At 34.1% G+C, this 19,906-nt stretch overlaps 1 protein-coding gene across 1 annotated transcript in view; it reads left to right on the forward strand.

The window, feature by feature from the left end:
- The window catches only part of LOC124357682 (midasin-like), a 69,353-nt gene that overhangs the window by 29,757 nt on the left and 19,690 nt on the right, over positions 1–19,906 (forward strand). The window contains exons 11-23 of the mRNA XM_046809670.1: positions 300–418; positions 548–716; positions 1,522–1,734; positions 2,122–2,236; positions 6,922–7,150; positions 8,118–8,334; positions 9,280–9,459; positions 9,823–9,969; positions 12,208–12,343; positions 15,069–15,309; positions 15,992–16,289; positions 18,115–18,278; positions 19,110–19,382. Coding sequence (XP_046665626.1) covers positions 300–418; positions 548–716; positions 1,522–1,734; positions 2,122–2,236; positions 6,922–7,150; positions 8,118–8,334; positions 9,280–9,459; positions 9,823–9,969; positions 12,208–12,343; positions 15,069–15,309; positions 15,992–16,289; positions 18,115–18,278; positions 19,110–19,382 — 2,501 coding nt within the window. The remainder of the gene's footprint in view (positions 1–299; positions 419–547; positions 717–1,521; positions 1,735–2,121; positions 2,237–6,921; positions 7,151–8,117; positions 8,335–9,279; positions 9,460–9,822; positions 9,970–12,207; positions 12,344–15,068; positions 15,310–15,991; positions 16,290–18,114; positions 18,279–19,109; positions 19,383–19,906) is intronic.

Raw genomic sequence — 19,906 nt, forward strand, 5'->3', positions numbered from 1 at the left:
TGTGCTAGTACACTAACACTTTAATGGTATGGGGTATGTTATCAAGAAGAGATAAAAAATGCATCAAATTAAAATCTGAAATTGCGGGTAAGACTAAAGTCATGAAATAAATAAAAATGATAATAGGCAAACTGTACATTTAAGATTTATTACGATTATGATTAATTCTAAATAGACTCATAAGATATTTTTAAGTTTATTAAACATCTTATTTTATCTTTGAGTGTTAGATTAATTTTTAATGTCTTGCTAGTAGCCAAATATGCAATTAAAATAATTAGTTCATGACATTTTGCCAGAGATCTCATGAAGTGGTGTGCACGGGCAGTAATAGGCTTTGACGTATCATCTCCTGAGTCTGCTTTGAAAGTCTTGCAAGATGCAATAGATATATTCTGCTGCAACATCAATAATCCAGGTAATTTTGATCTTGTATGAATTTACTCGCTGCACTGTATAAACAAACACTCCATGCATTAATTTTTCTCCCCATCAAATTCTGTTTATTGTTTATGATTGATTTAAAAGTGATAATGAAATGTTTCAGAAAACAGAGTTATCCTAGCAAAGAGTGTCTCCTCAAACCTGGGCATTGTCCAGACTAAAGCAGAATACTTCTTGTCCAGCTACAAACCTCAGTCGATCAAGCTCATTGACAAGTCCTGCATAGTCGGCAGGATATCGATACCTATAAAACATCAAAACAGTATGCCCAGGTAAGGTGATAATGATATTTACAGTGAGTTTCTCAGTTTATTACTTACTGACTCATATATATTTTTATTAATCGCACAAATTAAATGGAAATCATGTAAATTTAAATCTAAATCATGACATTAAATAATGGAAAAGTACACTTATTTATGGTATTTAAATATATTATTTAAATATAATATATAATATAAATATAATGGTATTACTTGATGTTAAATTTACATTGATGTATTTTTATGAAAATTAAGAGGAAACTATATCACATGTGTTTTACATGACTAAATTATTATTTTATTATCTACAGTATGCATTAAAAGGCTAAAACTGAAACACTGAAACACATAAATAATTATAATCAAATGATGTCATTGAAACTAAAATTTGAAATATATAATTAATATAAAATTTTACATTGAAGTACAAAATTACTTTCATCAATATAAGTTCAAGATGTTAAAAACTATTTTAATGATATATTTGATTTTAGGGTTATATTTTTGAAAATCAATCGTTAAGCAAGCAGCATTTGGACTTATGCAGTGTAGACAAAATTTAAAAATGATATTAACAAATTTGAACATTTAATGCTCATGTGTTAACAATGATAAAGCAAACATTTTCTAATGCAAAGGAGATGATCTTGCAATAGATAAACTATAGGTATTAACATATTTCTGTAATTATCTTAAGATATGTGTTGAATTAACAGAAGTATTATTAATAGCTATGAATAGTTACGATAATGTAAGCATAACGTTTTAATTCTTAAGCTAATATTGTTAACTCAAGTTTCTGCTGTTGTGATAGGGAGGATGTGGTAAGATTTGCTCAGACACGTCCAGCCGCTTGCCTGCTAGAACGTGTAGCTGCCTGCCTGTCACTGCGAGAGCCTGTGTTGCTGGTAGGTGAGACAGGCACAGGCAAGACCTCCACTTTGCAGCTGCTAGCCCGCCACACCCGAAACACTCTGGTGGTGGTCAATATGAACCAGCAGAGTGACAGTGCTGATTTGCTTGGAGGGTAAGTGCAGAGTAAGCAAATTTAGAAATCTCATAAAATATATCAAAATAGACCTTTCAACTTGGGAAATTGTATATTTCTTCTTGTAGTAATTGAAAAACATTTTAACCATTTTAACATAATTACTTCTAATGTATACTTATAATAAAATTAATTAAGTCAAGAAACACTTTTTTGGGTCTGAATTTTTTAAGTGTAAACAGGAAATTAAAGTTTAAATCCTTAACATAGCCTAGTTTTTTTCTTACATTTTAAGCTTATGCAAACAAAAAATCAATAGCTAGCTGGCAACAATAACTTATTAATCTGTCTAAAACTTTAATTAAATTCGTATAAGACTATTAAAACTTAAAATAATTGGATTATACTTAGTATTAATATTTCCAGATTTAAGCCTGTGGATGTCAAGTTCATCATTGTCCCAATACGCAATGAGTTTGAGAGATTGTTCCGGAGTTTCTTCAAAGTAGAGCAGAACTTGAAATTCTTAGAACACATTTCAGTGAGTATTGCATTTCTACATATGTTTGTTGCAATTTAGATAAGGTTACAAAATTAAACATTAACCTTCTTCTAGGCAATCGTCTTGAATCACCTTAACGCGGTGCCTGGTGCTGAAGTTCAAGCACCTTCACCTGTTATTGCTCTCTGCTTTGTGCTGCTATCAACGTTCACTTTTGGAACTGCTTGTGAAAATATCTGTTGACAGTATTCTTGTCCTTGTTCATTGAATTGTTTGTGTCTAAGGATGCTATCTAGTAGTAACATATGAAATTTTTTATCAATCTCTTCATGAACAGAGATTAGTTGTTTTTCATCACAATTCCGTCCGACTTGTGCTACTATCTTACAGAATTAATGGAACCATTTATAACTGTCTGCAACCACTGTTTTACTTACACCATATGTTGATGAAATTGACTATCATAGTGATATTACAAGGGGGAGGTATGATGGTGGCATTCAGTGATGTGTGTGGTGTATGTACAATTAATTTTCCAAACGCAGATTTAATATTGAGGTGCAACGGTATCTGTAAGTTAAATTTTCATTCCATGTGCAAGAATTTGGTTGATGACCACTTCCATGCCTTAAAAATGCTTGAAGGTATTTGATGTGGATGTGTGAGGTAAAGGTTGTGATCGGCACTATAGCCCCCATTTTGGCTCATCTAATCAACTGTTGTCTAATGCGGGGAGTTTTTCCAGACATACTAAAGACTACAAGGACTGTTCCTGTGTACAAAAAGGACCTAGAGAGGAATTATCCAGCTATAGGCCTATTAACTTAATTGCAATATTTGAAACTATTATGCTGGGGCAGTTGTACAATTACTTTGAGAAGAATCATCTCCTGGAGCCTGCCCAGTACAATTTTCAAACAGGTAAATCAACTGTCAGTGCAGTTGAGTCCCTCTTGGAGATTGTGAAGGGTGCGTTTGAAACGAAGGAAACTACTTCTTCTTTACTCTGTGATCTTTCACAAGCTTTCGATTGTCTCTTACAACATTTTTATCATGAAGCTTCAGGGCTATGATCTTAAAAATGGTTCTCTCAGGTTGATTGAATCCTACTTAGAGAATAGGACTTAAATTGCCAACTGGGGAGGTGTTACTTCTAGCCCATCTAATGTAAGACAGGGTGTCCCCCAGGGCTCTGTTCTGGACCCATTCTTATTTCTGGTGGCAATAAACCATTTATTTGATTGTGTTGATGGTAAACTAGTACTCTTTGCTGACAATGCTACTTTGTTCTCAACTAAAAGGGATCGTAGTGAAGCTGAGGACTCTGTTAGCACTTTATTTTTAAGAGCCTCTGACTGGTTGGCTAGTAACAAACTTTGTTATTGAGAAGGCTAAATGCCTATTAGCTGTGTAAGACGGGTTTTTTTTTGTGTTCTTCCAATCACATGTATCATATGGTATTGTACTCTGGGATCATTCGTCCCATGTACATAGATATTATTGTTGCAAAAGAAGGCTGTTAGAATCTTAAATAATATTTATTTTCTAGAGCATTGAAACCCCTATTTTAAAAATACTGTACAACATTCTAACAGTACATAACCTTTATATTTTCATGTACGTATTAGCTATTAAGAAGGATATATTTACTATTACCTCTCAATAGTGATGTCACTCATGTGATACCAGGTTTAAAGGTAACATCTGTATCCATAGATCAAGATTGCACCTAACCTCCAAATTATTTCCTGTAACTGGTACGAAATATTGTAATAAACTGTCAGCAGCCATTAAAGTAGTAACACTAAACAGATTTAAAACTGTTATCAAGACTTAGCTTTTAGATAATCCTTTCTATAGCATAAATTAATTTTTTGATAGTAATTATGATAATATCTCACCCTATCTAAAGGACAACTAATGTAATTATAATTATATTTCTACTTCCATTACTTAAATTGTATGGTGTGCAGATGTAGTTTTTGCATAGTGCCTATTTATATTATTATTATAGCATGTTTTTCTTAAGCAACATGTAACTTATTACATTTTAACTGCTTTCTAGCTAACTGTATTTTATCTTGAACATGTATATTTTACGTAGCCTATTTCTTGTATGTTGAATGGCTTGAATAAAATCATTTGAATTATTTTGAAGTGTTACTTTTACAGATTTTTGTGCTGGTTTATTTGTTTTTTATTATTAAGATGGCAGGTTGTAAGTTAGCGGTTTTGTGATAGTGAATAGGCTTAATAATTTTAAAAATATCATCATACAGGGTGATTCAAAAAGAATACCACAACTTTAAAAATTTGTATTTAATGGAAGAAACATAATAGAACCTTTTGTTATACATCATTACAAAGAGTATTAAAACAAATTTTTTTCCCTCAAAAACAAGTTCAGAGATGTTCAATATAACCCCCTCCAGACACTCGAGCAATATCAACCTGATACTCAAACTCATTCCACACTCTCAGTAGCATATCAGGCGTAACAGTTTGGATAGCTGTTGTTATTTCTTGTTTCAAGTTCAGAGATGTTCAATATAACCCCCTCCAGATACTCGAGCAATATCAACCTGATACTTAAACTCATTCAACACTCTCAGTAGCATATCAGGCGTAACAGTTTGGATAGCTGTTGTTATTTCTTGTTTCGAGTTCAGAGATGTTCAATATAACCCCCTCCAGACACTCGAGCAATATCAACCTGATATTCAAACTCATCTCACACACACACTCAGTAGCATATCAGGCGTAACAGTTTGGATAGCTGTTGTTATTCTTGTTGTATTGGTTCAAGTTCAGAGATGTTCAATATACCCTCCAGATACTCGAGCAATATCAACCTGCGTATACTTAAACTCATTCAACACTCTCAGTAGCATATCAGGCGTAACAGTTTGGATAGCTGTTTGGATGCTGGTTTATTTGTTTTTTATTATTAAGATGGCAGGTTGTAAGTTAGCGGTTTTGTGATAGTGAATAGGCTTAATAATTTTAAAAATATCATCATACAGGGTGATTCAAAAAGAATACCACAACTTTAAAAATTTGTATTTAATGGAAGAAACATAATAGAACCTTTTGTTATACATCATTACAAAGAGTATTAAAACAAATTTTTTCCCTCAAAAACAAGTTCAGAGATGTTCAATATAACCCCCTCCAGACACTCGAGCAATATCAACCTGATACTCAAACTCATTCCACACTCTCAGTAGCATATCAGGCGTAACAGTTTGGATAGCTGTTGTTATTTCTTGTTTCAAACCATCAATGGTGGCTGGGAAAGGTGGCCGAAACACCATAACCTTAACATACTCCCATAAGAAATAATCGCAGGGGGTAAGGCAGGGCTTCTTGCAGGCCAGTGATGAAGTGCTCTGTCGCGGGCTGCCTGGCGGCCGATCCATCACCTCGGGTAGTTGACGTTCAGGTAGTCACGGACAGATAAGTGCCAACGTGGTGGCGCTCCATCCTGCTGAAATATGAATTGGTTTGCTTCTTGTTCGAACTGAGGGAACAGCCAATCCTACAACATCTCCAGATATTGTAGTCCAGTTACAGTAGCGCCTTCAAAGAAAAAGGGACCAAAAACTTTATTGGCTGAAATTGCACAGATAACGTTCACCTTAGGCAAGTGACGTTCATGCTCAATTGTTTCCCGCGGATTATCAGTGCCCCATATACGGACATTGTGCCGGTGACTTTCTCGTTAGTGTGGAAAGTAGTTTCATCACTAAACACAATCTTTGAAACAAAAGATTCATCTATTTCCATTTGAGCAAGGATAAACTCGCAGAAATCGATTCTTTTATTCGTATCAGCTGCAGAAAGGGCTTGAACCAATTTCAGACGATAAGACTCTCCATACAGTTGTTTGTGAAAGTTGCAGCTCTCTGCTAGGTCTTCAAGTCGATTTACCTGGGCTGCGAACAAATGCTTGCTGTATGCGTGTTAAATTTTTATCACTCGTGCAAACGGCCTTCCATAACTTTTCACTTTGCATAAACACCCATTCTCTATAAACTGTTTATACCAACGTTTTATACACCACCTATCAGGAGGTTGAGCACCATACTTCGTTCAAAATGCACGCTGAACAACTGTCGCCAATTCACTTCTGCGTACTCAATAACACAAAAAGCTTTCTGTTTAGCAGTCGCCATCTTAGCATCAACTGACGCTGATGCCTTGTCAACAGCGCCTCAAGTGAACAAATGAGCAACTAGATGAAACTTTAGAGCTTCTGTAATTCGCCGACAAATAGTGCTTATGTCTTCCTTTATTCTCTGTAGAGTTATAGATTTGTAAAGTTGTGGTATTCTTTTTGAATCACCCTGTATTATAGAACATTTAATAATGTTTACAAGAATGTGTAATATGTAATGGTTTTGTTTAAATGAAGTTCTTAAAATAATGAAAACATGAAGGTGTTTTCCCATAGTAGAGCAGCTGGATCAGTTCAGCCCCACTGGCGCCAGAAGCGTGTTGTGGTAATTCAACCAGGAGGGGGTTATTGATAATTTTTAAAGTTTTGATTATTCACAGTTCCGAAATTGTAGAAAAAATATCTTAATCCTAATAGTAAAGGAGTCTGTTGTTATCTTTAAGTGACAGAATATTTATCTGATAAAAATATCAAGCCTACAAGTTTCAATATGAAATGCTTGTTGTAAGAAGGTAATTGGGTTATAGTACTCTCATGACTGTTTCAGAACTGTTTCACGGGCAAGCGTTGGACCCAGCTTCTACAACTGATGAAGCACAGCCAGGCTGCAGCGGTCAAGCGGCTATTGAGTGACCAGGAAAGGAACAAGAGCAGACTAGCCGAGTGGAGAGCAGTCGGAGAGAAGATACATAGACTGGAGACCCAACTGAAACAGAACCAGGCAGCTCTAGCATTCACTTTTGTAGAGGGAACACTTGTGCGTGCTCTGAAAGAGGGTAAGATCTTCCCTCAGTTTACTTACACAATTGTGTTCCAACTTAATAATCAACACGGTTTAATTAATGTTGTGGGTTATCTTGTGCTGTATCCTATTGCTCATTCTTCAAGATGGACCTCAAAATCTTAAAATATTTTGCACATCCGATCTGAGAGGGTTGCCATCACACACATTACATAAAAACAATAAAATTTGTCTATACGCTAATGGCTCAAATTTAATAGTAACAGGAAAAACCATATAAATATTAGAAAATGAAGCAAAACACAGTATCTTAACACTGTAAGGTATTTTAATAATAAAAATTGACTACTTAACTTGTAAAAACAAATTTTACACACTATACAAAATTAAAGTAAACATACATTTTATTTCAAAGTAAATTACCATAAAATTGAACAACTAGAAAACCCAAAATTTTAGGCTTAGTGTTGGATGAAAATTTATCATAGTATAAGCATATTTATACTTTGCTCAGAAAGATATCCACAGGGTTATTTTCGGTCAGATCAATGGCTAAACTTTGTTCTTCAGAAACACTAAAATGTATCTTATATTGTTCATATTCACTGACATATATATATCTTTTGGAGTTGCACTTTATAGTGCAACAAGCAATGATAACTTATTATTACATTTTAACTGCTTTCTAGCTAACTGTAATTTATCTCGAACAAGTATATTTGACATACCCTACTTATTGCTTGTATGTTGAATGGCTTGAATAAAATAATTAGAATAAATTGAATTTTTGATATGTTTTTTCATAGTTTTTCTGCTGGTTTATTTGTTTTTTATTATTAAGATGGCAGGTTGTAAGTCAGCTGTTTTGTAAGTCATTCTTTGTTTACAAAAAAAAGCAATTCACATAATTATAAACCTGATCAGGAATCCTTAATCTTTATTAGTTGGTTTTGATTGTGTAATATGTAACTGGCTGATGTATTTTGTTGTGCAATTGTCAGGATGGTGGGTGTTACTGGATGAGATTAATCTGGCGTCGGCAGAAACATTGCAGTGTTTGTCTGGACTGCTGGAAAGCGGTAACAGTGGGAGTATCCTCACATTGGAGAAGGGGGACACAGAAGCAGTTCAGGTACACCCAGACTTCCGTCTTCTGGCTGCCATGAACCCTGCTACGGATGTTGGAAAGAAGGATCTTCCCCCAGGCATTCGTAACCGGTTAGTATTAATTAGTGATGTATCGAACTCAAATTTGTGGATATTTTGCCACTTCATTAAAAATCAGTTGATGATTGGCAGTAGACAATTTACTGATTGGTGAAACATGTTTATGCTATACATAGTGTTCTGATGGAGAATTTTAAAGTATTAGTTATAATCAAACATCTGTCAGGAAATCAACACAACAGTTGTTTATCACCCTAACAGTTGTGTTATTGGATTGTCATATTAATCTTTGGAGTTGATATAAAAGATATTAAGAATAAAGTTTACTATGCTTTCTTTATGCACTATACTACTGTACAGTTAAAGGCTGTTTCTGTTACAATCTATTAAACAAACAATTTATATAGTAACTCTCTGTCATGTCAGACTCAAAGTATTACGAGGATGTGTCAACAGCTTTAACATTCACTTATTGTGCCACAGCTTCATGGTGGTAGAACAGACTGTACTGGAAGTGTTACAAATTTAATCAATATTGTAAATTAGTTTTGCTTTTTCTCTAAACAAAATCTATTTGTTAAAAAATATTTCCTAATTGAAATTGTTTTTATGCAGCCATATTTAGAGAATTTTGAATTTTGAAAAAAATATGTTTAAGTAAATTCAAACAAAATGAAACAAATTTAAATTTTAAGAATTTAAAGAACCTTTTTTGGTACTTACTTAATTTTAACTTGCAAGATAATTTTGGTAGAAATAAACAGTTTTCTTTATTTACTAGCAATGCTTGCATAAAAATACTTAATATACAATGAATATTTTCTCTAAATATACTTTTTCACTTAGAGCATCAGGAGTTTCCCAAAACATATTGCTAGTAAAAATCATAATTCAACTTTTAGAACTTTTGGACTAGTTTCTCTTATACGAGTATGATGAAAATAACACAAAGAAGTTAAGCTCTTCTACAGGTTAAACATTTAAATTTATTTCCAGTTTCACGGAACTGTATGTAGATGAGCTGACAGACCGCACTGATCTCGGCCTGCTAGTCAGCTGTTACTTGCCTGACCTGCCTCCCACCAGAGTTGACTCTATAGTCAGGTTCTACCTGGACGTGCGCAGTGCAGCAAACACCAACCTGTGTGATGCCACAGGTCACAAACCTCACTACAGGTAATGTAGGTTACATTAAACCAAGTAAAGAATTAAGAATAATTTAAATACACAAGAATAAAGATCTCTGCTTTTTATCCTAGCTAAAACTGAGTAATCACAACTATTTACTTGTTACTCATGACCTTGTTAATTTCTCTATGACTGGTTCTGTAATTGTACCCAACAAGCACAAACCTATGAGCTAGGTATAGATATAATAGGTTAGATATTATACTCATATTATTCAATACTCATACTGTATTGAATAAATGTATATTTTGAAGCTTATAGAGTGATCTCAGTTCTCTATTATATAATAGCATGACATCATACATACCTTACATGCAATATGTAATGTTTCTCATCATAATAACCTTCCAGCCTGCGAACCCTGTGCCGTGCCCTGGTCGTGGCTGCGGGTAACTCTTGTGGCAACATGCAGCGTTCCCTACACACCGCTCTCTGTCTCAGCTTTCTCACCCAGCTGGACAACAAGTCGCATGGCATCGTACTGTCACTCATTAACAGGTACCGTCAACCTCTCACTGTCATACCTTAACCCTATAAGTGGCGGTCATTTGTGGTCTCAGTGGCAGGCCGTTTTTGGGTAAATTGCCGTGATCGTTAAACTTATTTTTAGGAAATATTATCCAAGTGATAACCTAGCAACATTGTATATTTCTGTTTTCCTTATGAACTATAGAATAAGAATAAATGTAATATTTGGTGCCTTACCATTATTTTCAGATTAATATCATTGTAGATGTGTAAAAATTTCTTTTTAGAAAAAATAATTTTTAAGTTCTACTGTCCGTCACTTTGAAACTACTGGAGCTACAAAATAATGTCAAATTCACAGAATATACACAATTTTAATTCTAAACAATTTCTTCTTATAAATTTTTTTCTATTTACAAGAACAAAAAAGTTAGATGGGAAAAATTAAATCTATGTATAAACTAGTTTTTTTACTCCCGAGTCACTAGAAGGGGCTTGTCTTTTCCTCCCAGTAGTGTAGGGCCTATAATAGTGGCTTAGTTTGTCATAGCGCAGTATATTTCGTAAATATAAAACAGGAATTGTCTTATCGCAAACCCCTCCCCATCCTCAGACAGAGGTCAAAGTCGAGCGATCTAGTAGATAACGTGACTACAGATTCTCGCCGCCCGTTCAGCTGGTGCGCCGCATCCTTGTACTTTCGTGGCGAAGTGTCTGTCGAGTGCGTCACTTTGTTGTACTTCCGTGTTTTACTGTGTGTGTAATAGATTAGTGATGGGTTGGGAGAATTTGGGATTTACCCAGGAGAGAAGAGGGGGCCATTCGTTTTTTACAAGATCATGACTAGTTGCCTACATCTAAAATATGCGTGGCGGTCGGCAGTTGCTGCTGAAGGCGGAAATCCACTAGACTCACTCATCCTTGATATTGTTGCTTTCTGGGCGTCACAGGAAACCCATTAACAATTGATAATCATTGTAAGTTTGTAATTGAAGAGTTGCTTTTAAAAATGTGAAGCGATGGCTGTGACGGCGCTTGCCACTTCGTGGCGGCGTGAATCATACGTCTCAGACGGCGCTTGCCACTTAGAGGGTTAAAGTTGTGAGGTTTTATTGTGCTTACAAATAAATTTTAAGAAAAATAATATTAAATATGCACTTAATGTGTCAGTTATTACTATTTTTAGCATCATAACAGGTTTGTATCCAGAAACGTTAAGACGTTAAGTAGAGTTAGTAATAGAGAGACGTTAAGTTTATGAGAAGGTGGATTAAACTGCCACCTTTTGATGCACAGCCACAATGTGTTATACACAAATAAATTCAATATACGCCAAATATTACTTGTTTTTAGATTTCAGTATAATACTCAGACTGTGTCAATTGCACCTTTGATTCATTTTTTATTTCTGGTTCACAAAGTATTCAATGCCAATTATTGCACACTGAACACTTAAAACAGTATGTTAATGTAATATATGACAATGTTTACTGATTTTGAATCTGCTGTTACTAAAAAAGTACTCTTTCTAAAAATATGTTATAGTTGTCACTTCCCAGCATGTTTTAAATGTTTAAAATAGTTCAAATTTAGGATATTTCAAACACATAAAACCTAAAACATTCAAATATCAAAGTATGACTTTCATTACGTCTATCTCTTTAAAACTAAAATTTTTGTATTTAAAGTTTGGCTCTATCTTAAATGATTGAGAAATGGTACCAAAAACACTACTTTCACTACTTATGCATTTAGTACACTACCTTTGCCTTAGAGTATTCAAAAGTGTCTACTACTTGTTTTTGAAACACTTTCACAAACTAAAAGTATCTTATACTAAAAGTGTGAATTCCTGTTAAATTTAAACATTGATTGTGATTTATCTATTAGTGACATGTGATGGATTTGCTAGTCATGCAGAGAGGAAGTTATATAGTTCCTTCTTAAACGAATTCCTCTGATGAGCTCTTATAATTATTATGTAGCAGATTCATTAATTTATGCCTGATGAAGAACGGTTTCTCTTCAAAGTTTTGTGCAGTGCATACAAAATAACTGCTTTAATGTGTAGAGCAATGACAATCATTATCTGAATTGTTTTTATTTCTGTCAAAATCTGAATACTAGATTGAATTAAAATACTTAAATTGTTATTACTATGTTTTTAGTTTTACTACTGGGAATAAAAGCTTGTGCAATGACTCAGACAGTAATATCTACTTTTAGGGAGTATTTCTGTTTAATAATTTTTGTATGTGATATGTCCAGGGCTGTGGTGGAAGGAGGAGACATCAAAAGCGTGCTGGGTCAGCCCATACCCGAACCTGCTCCTCTCGGCAGTAATGTATGCTTTGAAGGCTATTGGGTGAAGAAGGGCAAGCTGAAACCCACAATACCTGATAATGTGAGCTACTAAAACATATCTCTGTATAATTATAAAAGCACTTTTTCTTCAATTACTGTATCTAAAACCAGTCATTTTAGCTTAATATGACCATTCACTTTTTTCTAGGAGATTTTTATCCTTACATTCATTACAATTTAGACTAGATTTTGGATTATTGAATTAAAAGCTTAATATTTAAACAAATCAAAAGAGCTACAATAACACATAGGCCCAATATTATATTATGATATCTTATGCATGATCATTTCTGTGATTATTAATTTAAGAACCATATTTTAGGATCTATACACATGGGCTTTTGTGATAGTAACAATGGTACCACATACTATAAACTGTCACAGACTTTCTCTCCTTCTTAGTGCAATATTATGAAATATATCAAGCTAGTTGTTGGCTATTTCTAATACATCCAACTATATATCCTATAGATTTATCTCTTTGGCAGCCCACAAAATCTTACTAAGCTTGCTGTTTCAGTAAAATGACTTTGTTAGAAATTCTGTCATAATAGCCCATAACCTCATTATGTTATTAAGAAATATATATTGACTTTCTCTGGCAACCATATCATACCAACCTTAAAAGGTGGTACACAGTGGCTTCAACAGTAACTCCATTTTGTCAAGTGGTTTTGGGAAGACTAGACTTTGTCTGCAATCTACTTTACTCATCTACGATATATAAGATTCAGTCCGTAAAGTAAAACTTAATTTTTTTATGCTAATGACATAAGTTTTAACCCTTTGCATGCCATAAGCGATTTAATCCGCAAGCATAGAATTCCGTTTAACGCCCATAGCGATATATATCGCAAACTACGTGTTACGAATCTAAAGGCTCTATAGTTGTCGAGTTATCCGCTAGATGGCAGGACAAGTCACTTTTGTTGTCTGCTGCCGTTTGGCAACGTACACACCGAACATCTGGGGAGTATCGATAAATAACAGCTGATCCTTTGTTCTCATCCGTCTTTGCCATACTTCTTCAAACGCCCATAGCGAGTATTTCCGCCGCCATTACAGGAGGCTTGTTTGGTGCTCTAGTTTTGTCGTTCTTGCTTACTGATAGTTTTCTTTTGAGTTTTAGTACAGTTTTATTAGTTTGTATTACGTTCAGTGTTTTGAAAATTTTCAAATCTTGACATACTTATGAAAATATTTCCATTATCATGGCTAATGCAGACGACCATTGAAGTTTTTCATACCATGGAGGACTATTCATAAACAGAAAACTTGTAGAAAAGTTTGTCTTTCTACTGTTTTCCAAAATCTGTACTTTTTTACCTCTCATAGTATAATGTTTTGTCCACGTATGATTTAGTAAAAAATATACTGTTTTATCTAAATAATATTGTTCAATAATATTTCATACCTTCCGGTACGGTACTTATAATGTAAAAAATGCAATAAATTGTATGAAAATACCCGAAAACGTATTCAATGGGTGTTTTTACTAATCAAATGAACTATTTATATTCAACCAAATAAAAAAAAATGGCTTTAATTTTAAAAAAATTCTGTAATTTGGCGCTAGGGCAAAATACCTATACAAAAATTTGGCGTTTAAAGGGTTAAAATTTGTGGTGAAAGTGTAAAAGAAGTTGCTCAACAAACAAAAAAAACCATTATAGCTGCTAAGATGGATGAAATAATAAAAAATAAGAATTTAATGGAAAATCAGGAGGAACAACACTTAAAAATTTGTTGTTAGTCAGTAAAATATTTAGATACCAACATTTAAATAAAATATAATAAATAAAATCTGGGGCAAGTCTTTTGAAGACAATATAATAACAACAGTACCCTTCATATCCGAAACTAGCAGGACCAAACTGTGAAAAGAATGGTAAAAAGTCATTGTTCAAGAACCAATAATAATCCCTTGTCCAAGCAAAAAGTCTATATTTGAAAAAAAACATTGATACAGTGATATAAAAATATATACAATATAAGACGTGAATTAAAACATTTTAGCTAAAATGATAGTATATATCGTTTTGTATACAGTTAATAATTGATGAAAATCTAAAAGTCCGGTTACGCTTAATGTTACTCCCTGATACCAGAAACAAGCAGAAAGTTGGATTCTAGGTCAAATATCCCAGATAGTTTATGCTGAGGTTGGATTCTAGAGGTTCTACTGTATCTTAGGTTTAAGACTAGACTCTGTAAAATGAAATTGTGCTGTTGATATCCTGTAGTAAAATTAGTTCTAGCAGTTGATTTTCACATTTTTACAGATTAGGAGTATATAGTGGCAATCACTAAGCAAAATTTGGACATTTAACATTTACAATATGAAGTCATAAAAATAAAAACCATACTTAATTTAAAGTTACGTGAATTTTTAAAAGGTTTTTTTTTTGAACTGGGCATTCTAATATGTAGACAGTTATTTTTAAGGCTCTAATGTGCGTACACAAAATGTCCTTCAATCTAAAAAAAAGAATGGAAGGTATAGTCATATAATATAAGCCATAAGGATAACATATTTTTGCCCAACATAAGCTGTAATTTTTTCAAAGTGGCCTTTTTATTCAGTAACAAAACATTTAAAAATAATTCACCAAAAAAAAATCATCAATTCATCAGAACAAACCTCAAACATTTGAACCTGGGTTACGAAAATTTATAATAAATAAAAATTGTATAGTTTTGAAGAATATTGAGCAATGTGCAGTATTCTCAATTTAATTAAAAAAATTATTGTGGTATGATTACAGTACATCCTGACACCCTGTGTTAGACGTAACCTTCAGGATTTGTCTCGTATTGTGTCGATGAGCCAGTATCCTGTTCTGATACAAGGTGACACATGTGTTGGCAAGACGAGTCTCATCACGTTCCTGGCCGTCGCTACAGGCAATCGCTGTGTGCGCATCAACAACCACGAGCACACCGACCTGCAAGAGTACATCGGTTCCTACTGTGCCGACCACACAGGCCAGCTCGTCTTCAGAGAGGGTACTTATCCTAGATTCTATTTATTCACTGAGTGGGAATTAATTAATTTTCTATAACATTAAAATTCGTAAAATTATTGTTTGACCAAAATGTGGATATATTAGATTTTCAAAAATATAAAACTATTTTACATCAGTAAAATGATATTGAAAGTGAAGTGTGTTAGAAAATATTGTAAATATAGAGAACGTGAAAACATCTGTAAATACTAAAATAAAATATAAAATGTAAATTGAATGTTACAATTTTTTACAATGTGATAATGCTGATTGACAAGCGTACTTCATCTTGGCTCTAGTTATCCATATCCTTCTTTAATTTATACAGCGACTTTATTATTAATACAGTCAAATTTCCCTTCAGATTAAATCATAATTTTGTTTTAAAGTTTATGAAAAAATTCTTTGAGAGGAAACTAGGTATTGTTGATGAATTTTTGAGGAGGAAATGTTTAGATTATGCTGTAAGTTGAACTTCAATTTTAGGTCTTTAATTTTTTTTAATGAACTATAATAGATACCATAGACAACCTTTAGTGACTGTGTAATAAATAATTGTAAATTATTGGCTGACATAATTCCTATGACTGTTTTAAGCACTTGACTTATTACATTTTTTTAAAGAGTATATGTGAAATGTTCACTGACTAAAACCTAGACTATATTTTATGTGATGTTCACAGGTGTGTTAGTTCAGGCGATGAGGCAAGGACATTGGATCATCCTTGATGAGCTGAACCTGGCTCCCACCGATGTCCTGGAGGCTCTTAACAGAGTTCTAGATGATAACAGGGAACTCTATATTCCGGAAACACAAGAGACTGTAAAAGCCAATGCTGGTTTTAGGCTCTTTGCTACACAGAACCCTCCTGGGCTCTACGGCGGACGAAAGGTCCTATCCAGGGCTTTCCGGAATCGGTTTGTGGAGCTGCACTTCAATGAGATCCCTGGTCCAGAACTGGAGACAATCCTTCACCAAAGGTATGAGTCTATCACACATGTCCTGATTTACTTATGAAGACATTGTGTACATACTAGCTTAGCTTTATTATCCTATTTCAGTATTTACTGGATATTGCTACATAATGATATTCCGGAATTACTGAAGTATATATGGTACTTGTAACGGATATCCGCAAGTGCTGCATAGATCATTATGGATTTGATATTGCATAGTGCACTAATACAGATATGCTACTTCTAAATGTTGACGATAGATAATTATCTTCTGGACTCCTTATGACATTTTGCAATAAATATGACTTTTTCAGACACTAAATGGTTGTTTGAGTCTGTAAGTTAAAACTACATGGTAATGTTGAATTCTTTACAAGCTACATTCATGTTAATGAAAAGTGTTGTCATTTGTTGTTGCTTAATGAATTTCAAGAATTCGGCAAATTATGCTCGTTTACGTTTAGATTAAGTGGCTCTATGAATGCCTTAAAGCTTGCATAAATATATCAATGATGGATTTATTTCCAATAAAATGAAGGCTAAAATAAAATAATTTTTCTTGAACACGTGGTTGTTAGAGTATTTTTTCTTCAAAAGCACAAATAAGGTTATCCTTTTTTGCAGCTCTATTAGGTATTGGGTCAAGCATCCTTGAAAATACTTTACTGGTGAGTTCGCTGAGATGTTTTTCTTTTAACAAATCATGTGGATCAGGTTGTGACGTAGGAAACTTTTTGCCTCCTGGAATAGATTCCAGATTAATGAGGACATGCAGCTAGTTTAGATAGAGACTATACAGCAAGCTTTTCACAGGTTTGATATCGCCTTTATATGCGTTTAAGTAATTGCCCTTCTTACTTAGAGGACTCTTTAGTGGAGGTGGCATCCAAACTAATATTTGAGAAGATTGAGGTAGTATCACAGGATGCAGCTCTTGGTGTCATGAGCTTGGTTGGTTGAGCCATTGTCTACGATGAAGTTGAGTCCCGACCACCCCGAAGAAACAACCAATCGATAGTACTCAGATGATCCTGAAACAAGTTAATTTTACTGTGTGATACAATCCTAATGAGCACCATTGGATTATCTTGTCGGCACATCACCATCAGACTAATCACAGGGTATCAACTCAGCTATAATCACGTGATGATCAGATAACGGGAGATCAACAACACTTAGCTTACATTTGTCACAGGGAAGATTAGTCACCAAAGTATCAAGGCATGAATCGCCTCAAGTTGCTTCAAAATTAGCACAGTGACAATCCAATGTTGTTGGAATGTTACTAACTGTTGAGTAACATTATTAGTGACCTGTATATTTATATTTAGGCCACCTTGGAGAACTACCTTTGCAGCACATAGTTCCAAATGTCGAGAATTTTGATGACATGTGGTGCAACCTAGTTAGAATAGAATAGATTAGCAAGGATTTAACTTAGTTTATACAATGAATAAGCAAGTCTCAAAAGGTTTAAAAATGATGGAAATTGGTTTGGCGATGATGTACTTTAAATTACACTTAGCATCAAAAAGCTATTAGGATTCAAATTTGAATCGGGAATAATTTTTTTAAGATTAAGAATCGGATTCAAGATTCTAAATTTTGGATACAACCATCACTATTTTAATTTTGTAGTCAATTGTTAATGGTCATATAATTTAAATTATTTATGTTGAGGTCAAAGGATAAAGTTTGTAATTACAAAATCTTATGAGAATTTCATCCATCATCATGTGTTTGTTTATGTTGATATTTTCCATGTATGGGATTGTATTATTTATTTGTTTGAATAACAACATAAACGCAACTATAGGTTGTAACACAACTAAATGAAATTTGATTGCAGGTGTGCAATGCCATTGTCGTATTGCAAGAAGCTGATCGCTATCATGAGTGAGCTCCAGTTGCACAGGAAGGGCAGTGCTGCATTTGCTGGAAAACAGGGTTTCATCACATTGCGAGACTTGTTCCGTTGGGGTGAACGCTATCGGCTAGCCTCTCAAAAACAAGGTCAGTTCTGTTTTGTTGTTTGAAAACATGAAAACATGAATTCATTTAAAAATTTAATCTAAATCTTGTAGTTCCTAAATTAGCCGTCATGCTATACTACCTCTTTCTATTTTATGTTTCTAGTTGGTTCTGAGGAATATATTAAATTTAGATATGTATACATTGTTTCTTTGATTCTTATGATTGTAGCAATAGTGCTTTGCATGAACTTGATTGAATAAGATTTATAGAGTGTTGCATTTTGTAATTTCCTAGAGCTTTCTTTCCTGTCAAAATGCTCCATACTTGTGCTTTCCGGTCACAGACACAGTACTTACCTGAAACACTTCAAGTGGTTGATTATTAGCAAAGAGAACTTGACATGAAAGTGTATGTATATAATACATCTGCAAGAATAGTAATTACTTACTTACTGCTGTGGTCATTAATACCCCATGTGGTAGGCTACTTTACCTCACCAACAAACTGTCTCCAGATGTCTCTGACTCTTATATCCTCTTTTCTTCTTCCCAATCTTCTCAGGTCTTTGTTCACCTAATCCCACCACTATAGCTTTGGCCGTTCAAGGACACTTCTACCTATCGGGTTGATCTCCGTTGTCTTGTTATGGTGCTGTCATTCCTCCAGATGTACGCTGTCTACCAATGTACTTTTACATCGAACCTCAGCTACAATATTTGAGCTACATCTCTGTATAAAGTTCTCTAAATTCCCAGTTGTGCTTGATCCCAGAAGTAATTGGCTGAAATAATTTAAAAGTTTTTAACTTATAAAACTGTCATATAATCTGAATATTTCCTGATTCCTGAGTTAATTGTATGAACATTACAGGAAAGTTCTATGACTGGGACCAGCATATCGCAGACGAGGGCTACCTGGTGTTAGCCGGGCGAGTTCGGAAGTCAGAGGAAAGTGAGACTATCAGACGAGTCATCGAGAAACACATCAAGCGGAAGGTGGAGCCTGAAAGGCTATTCAGCTTGTCGGAGCTCACCAGTCCGGTGACCAGGCACATTCTGGAACGTGTGGTGGGGGGACAGCTCCCGCACGAGTTCCGACACATTGTCTGGACTTTTAACCTCCGTCGATTGGCTGTACTTGTGGGTATGTCACCATGTTGAATCTAGAGTACAATGTGTGCTGTGTACAAAACAGACAGTTACTGCTATTATATAATAGTGGTTATCAGTGTTATGATCGTTTAGGGTAGATACGAACTAAGGAATCACTTCACCTACATTCTCCATGGTTCACATGCTCTGTAATTGTACACACATTAAGGAAAATTAAAATTTTGAAATCTAACTTAAAATTATCCAAGAATTAAACATTGCACAATGCAGTAAACATTTCAACACATTTTGAAGCTATAAAGTGACACTATGAAAAATGTAATTGGTTGGTTTAAAAGACTCATTAGTTCTATAGACATTCATAATCAATAATCAAAAACATTTTTTTATATTGGCCTGTGTTGTTTTGGCAGTGATAATTTTATAAATAAAAGAATAAAAGTCCCTTTTTTACTCTAGGAAGTTCTTTCCGCTATACCAGTATTTTAGTGATGAGATAATTTTGATAGGATCAAATATACTAATTTATTTATTGATCAATTTTACCATATTTTT

This window comes from Homalodisca vitripennis, chromosome 3, assembly GCF_021130785.1.
Source record: "Homalodisca vitripennis isolate AUS2020 chromosome 3, UT_GWSS_2.1, whole genome shotgun sequence".
NCBI lineage: Eukaryota > Metazoa > Arthropoda > Insecta > Hemiptera > Cicadellidae > Homalodisca > Homalodisca vitripennis.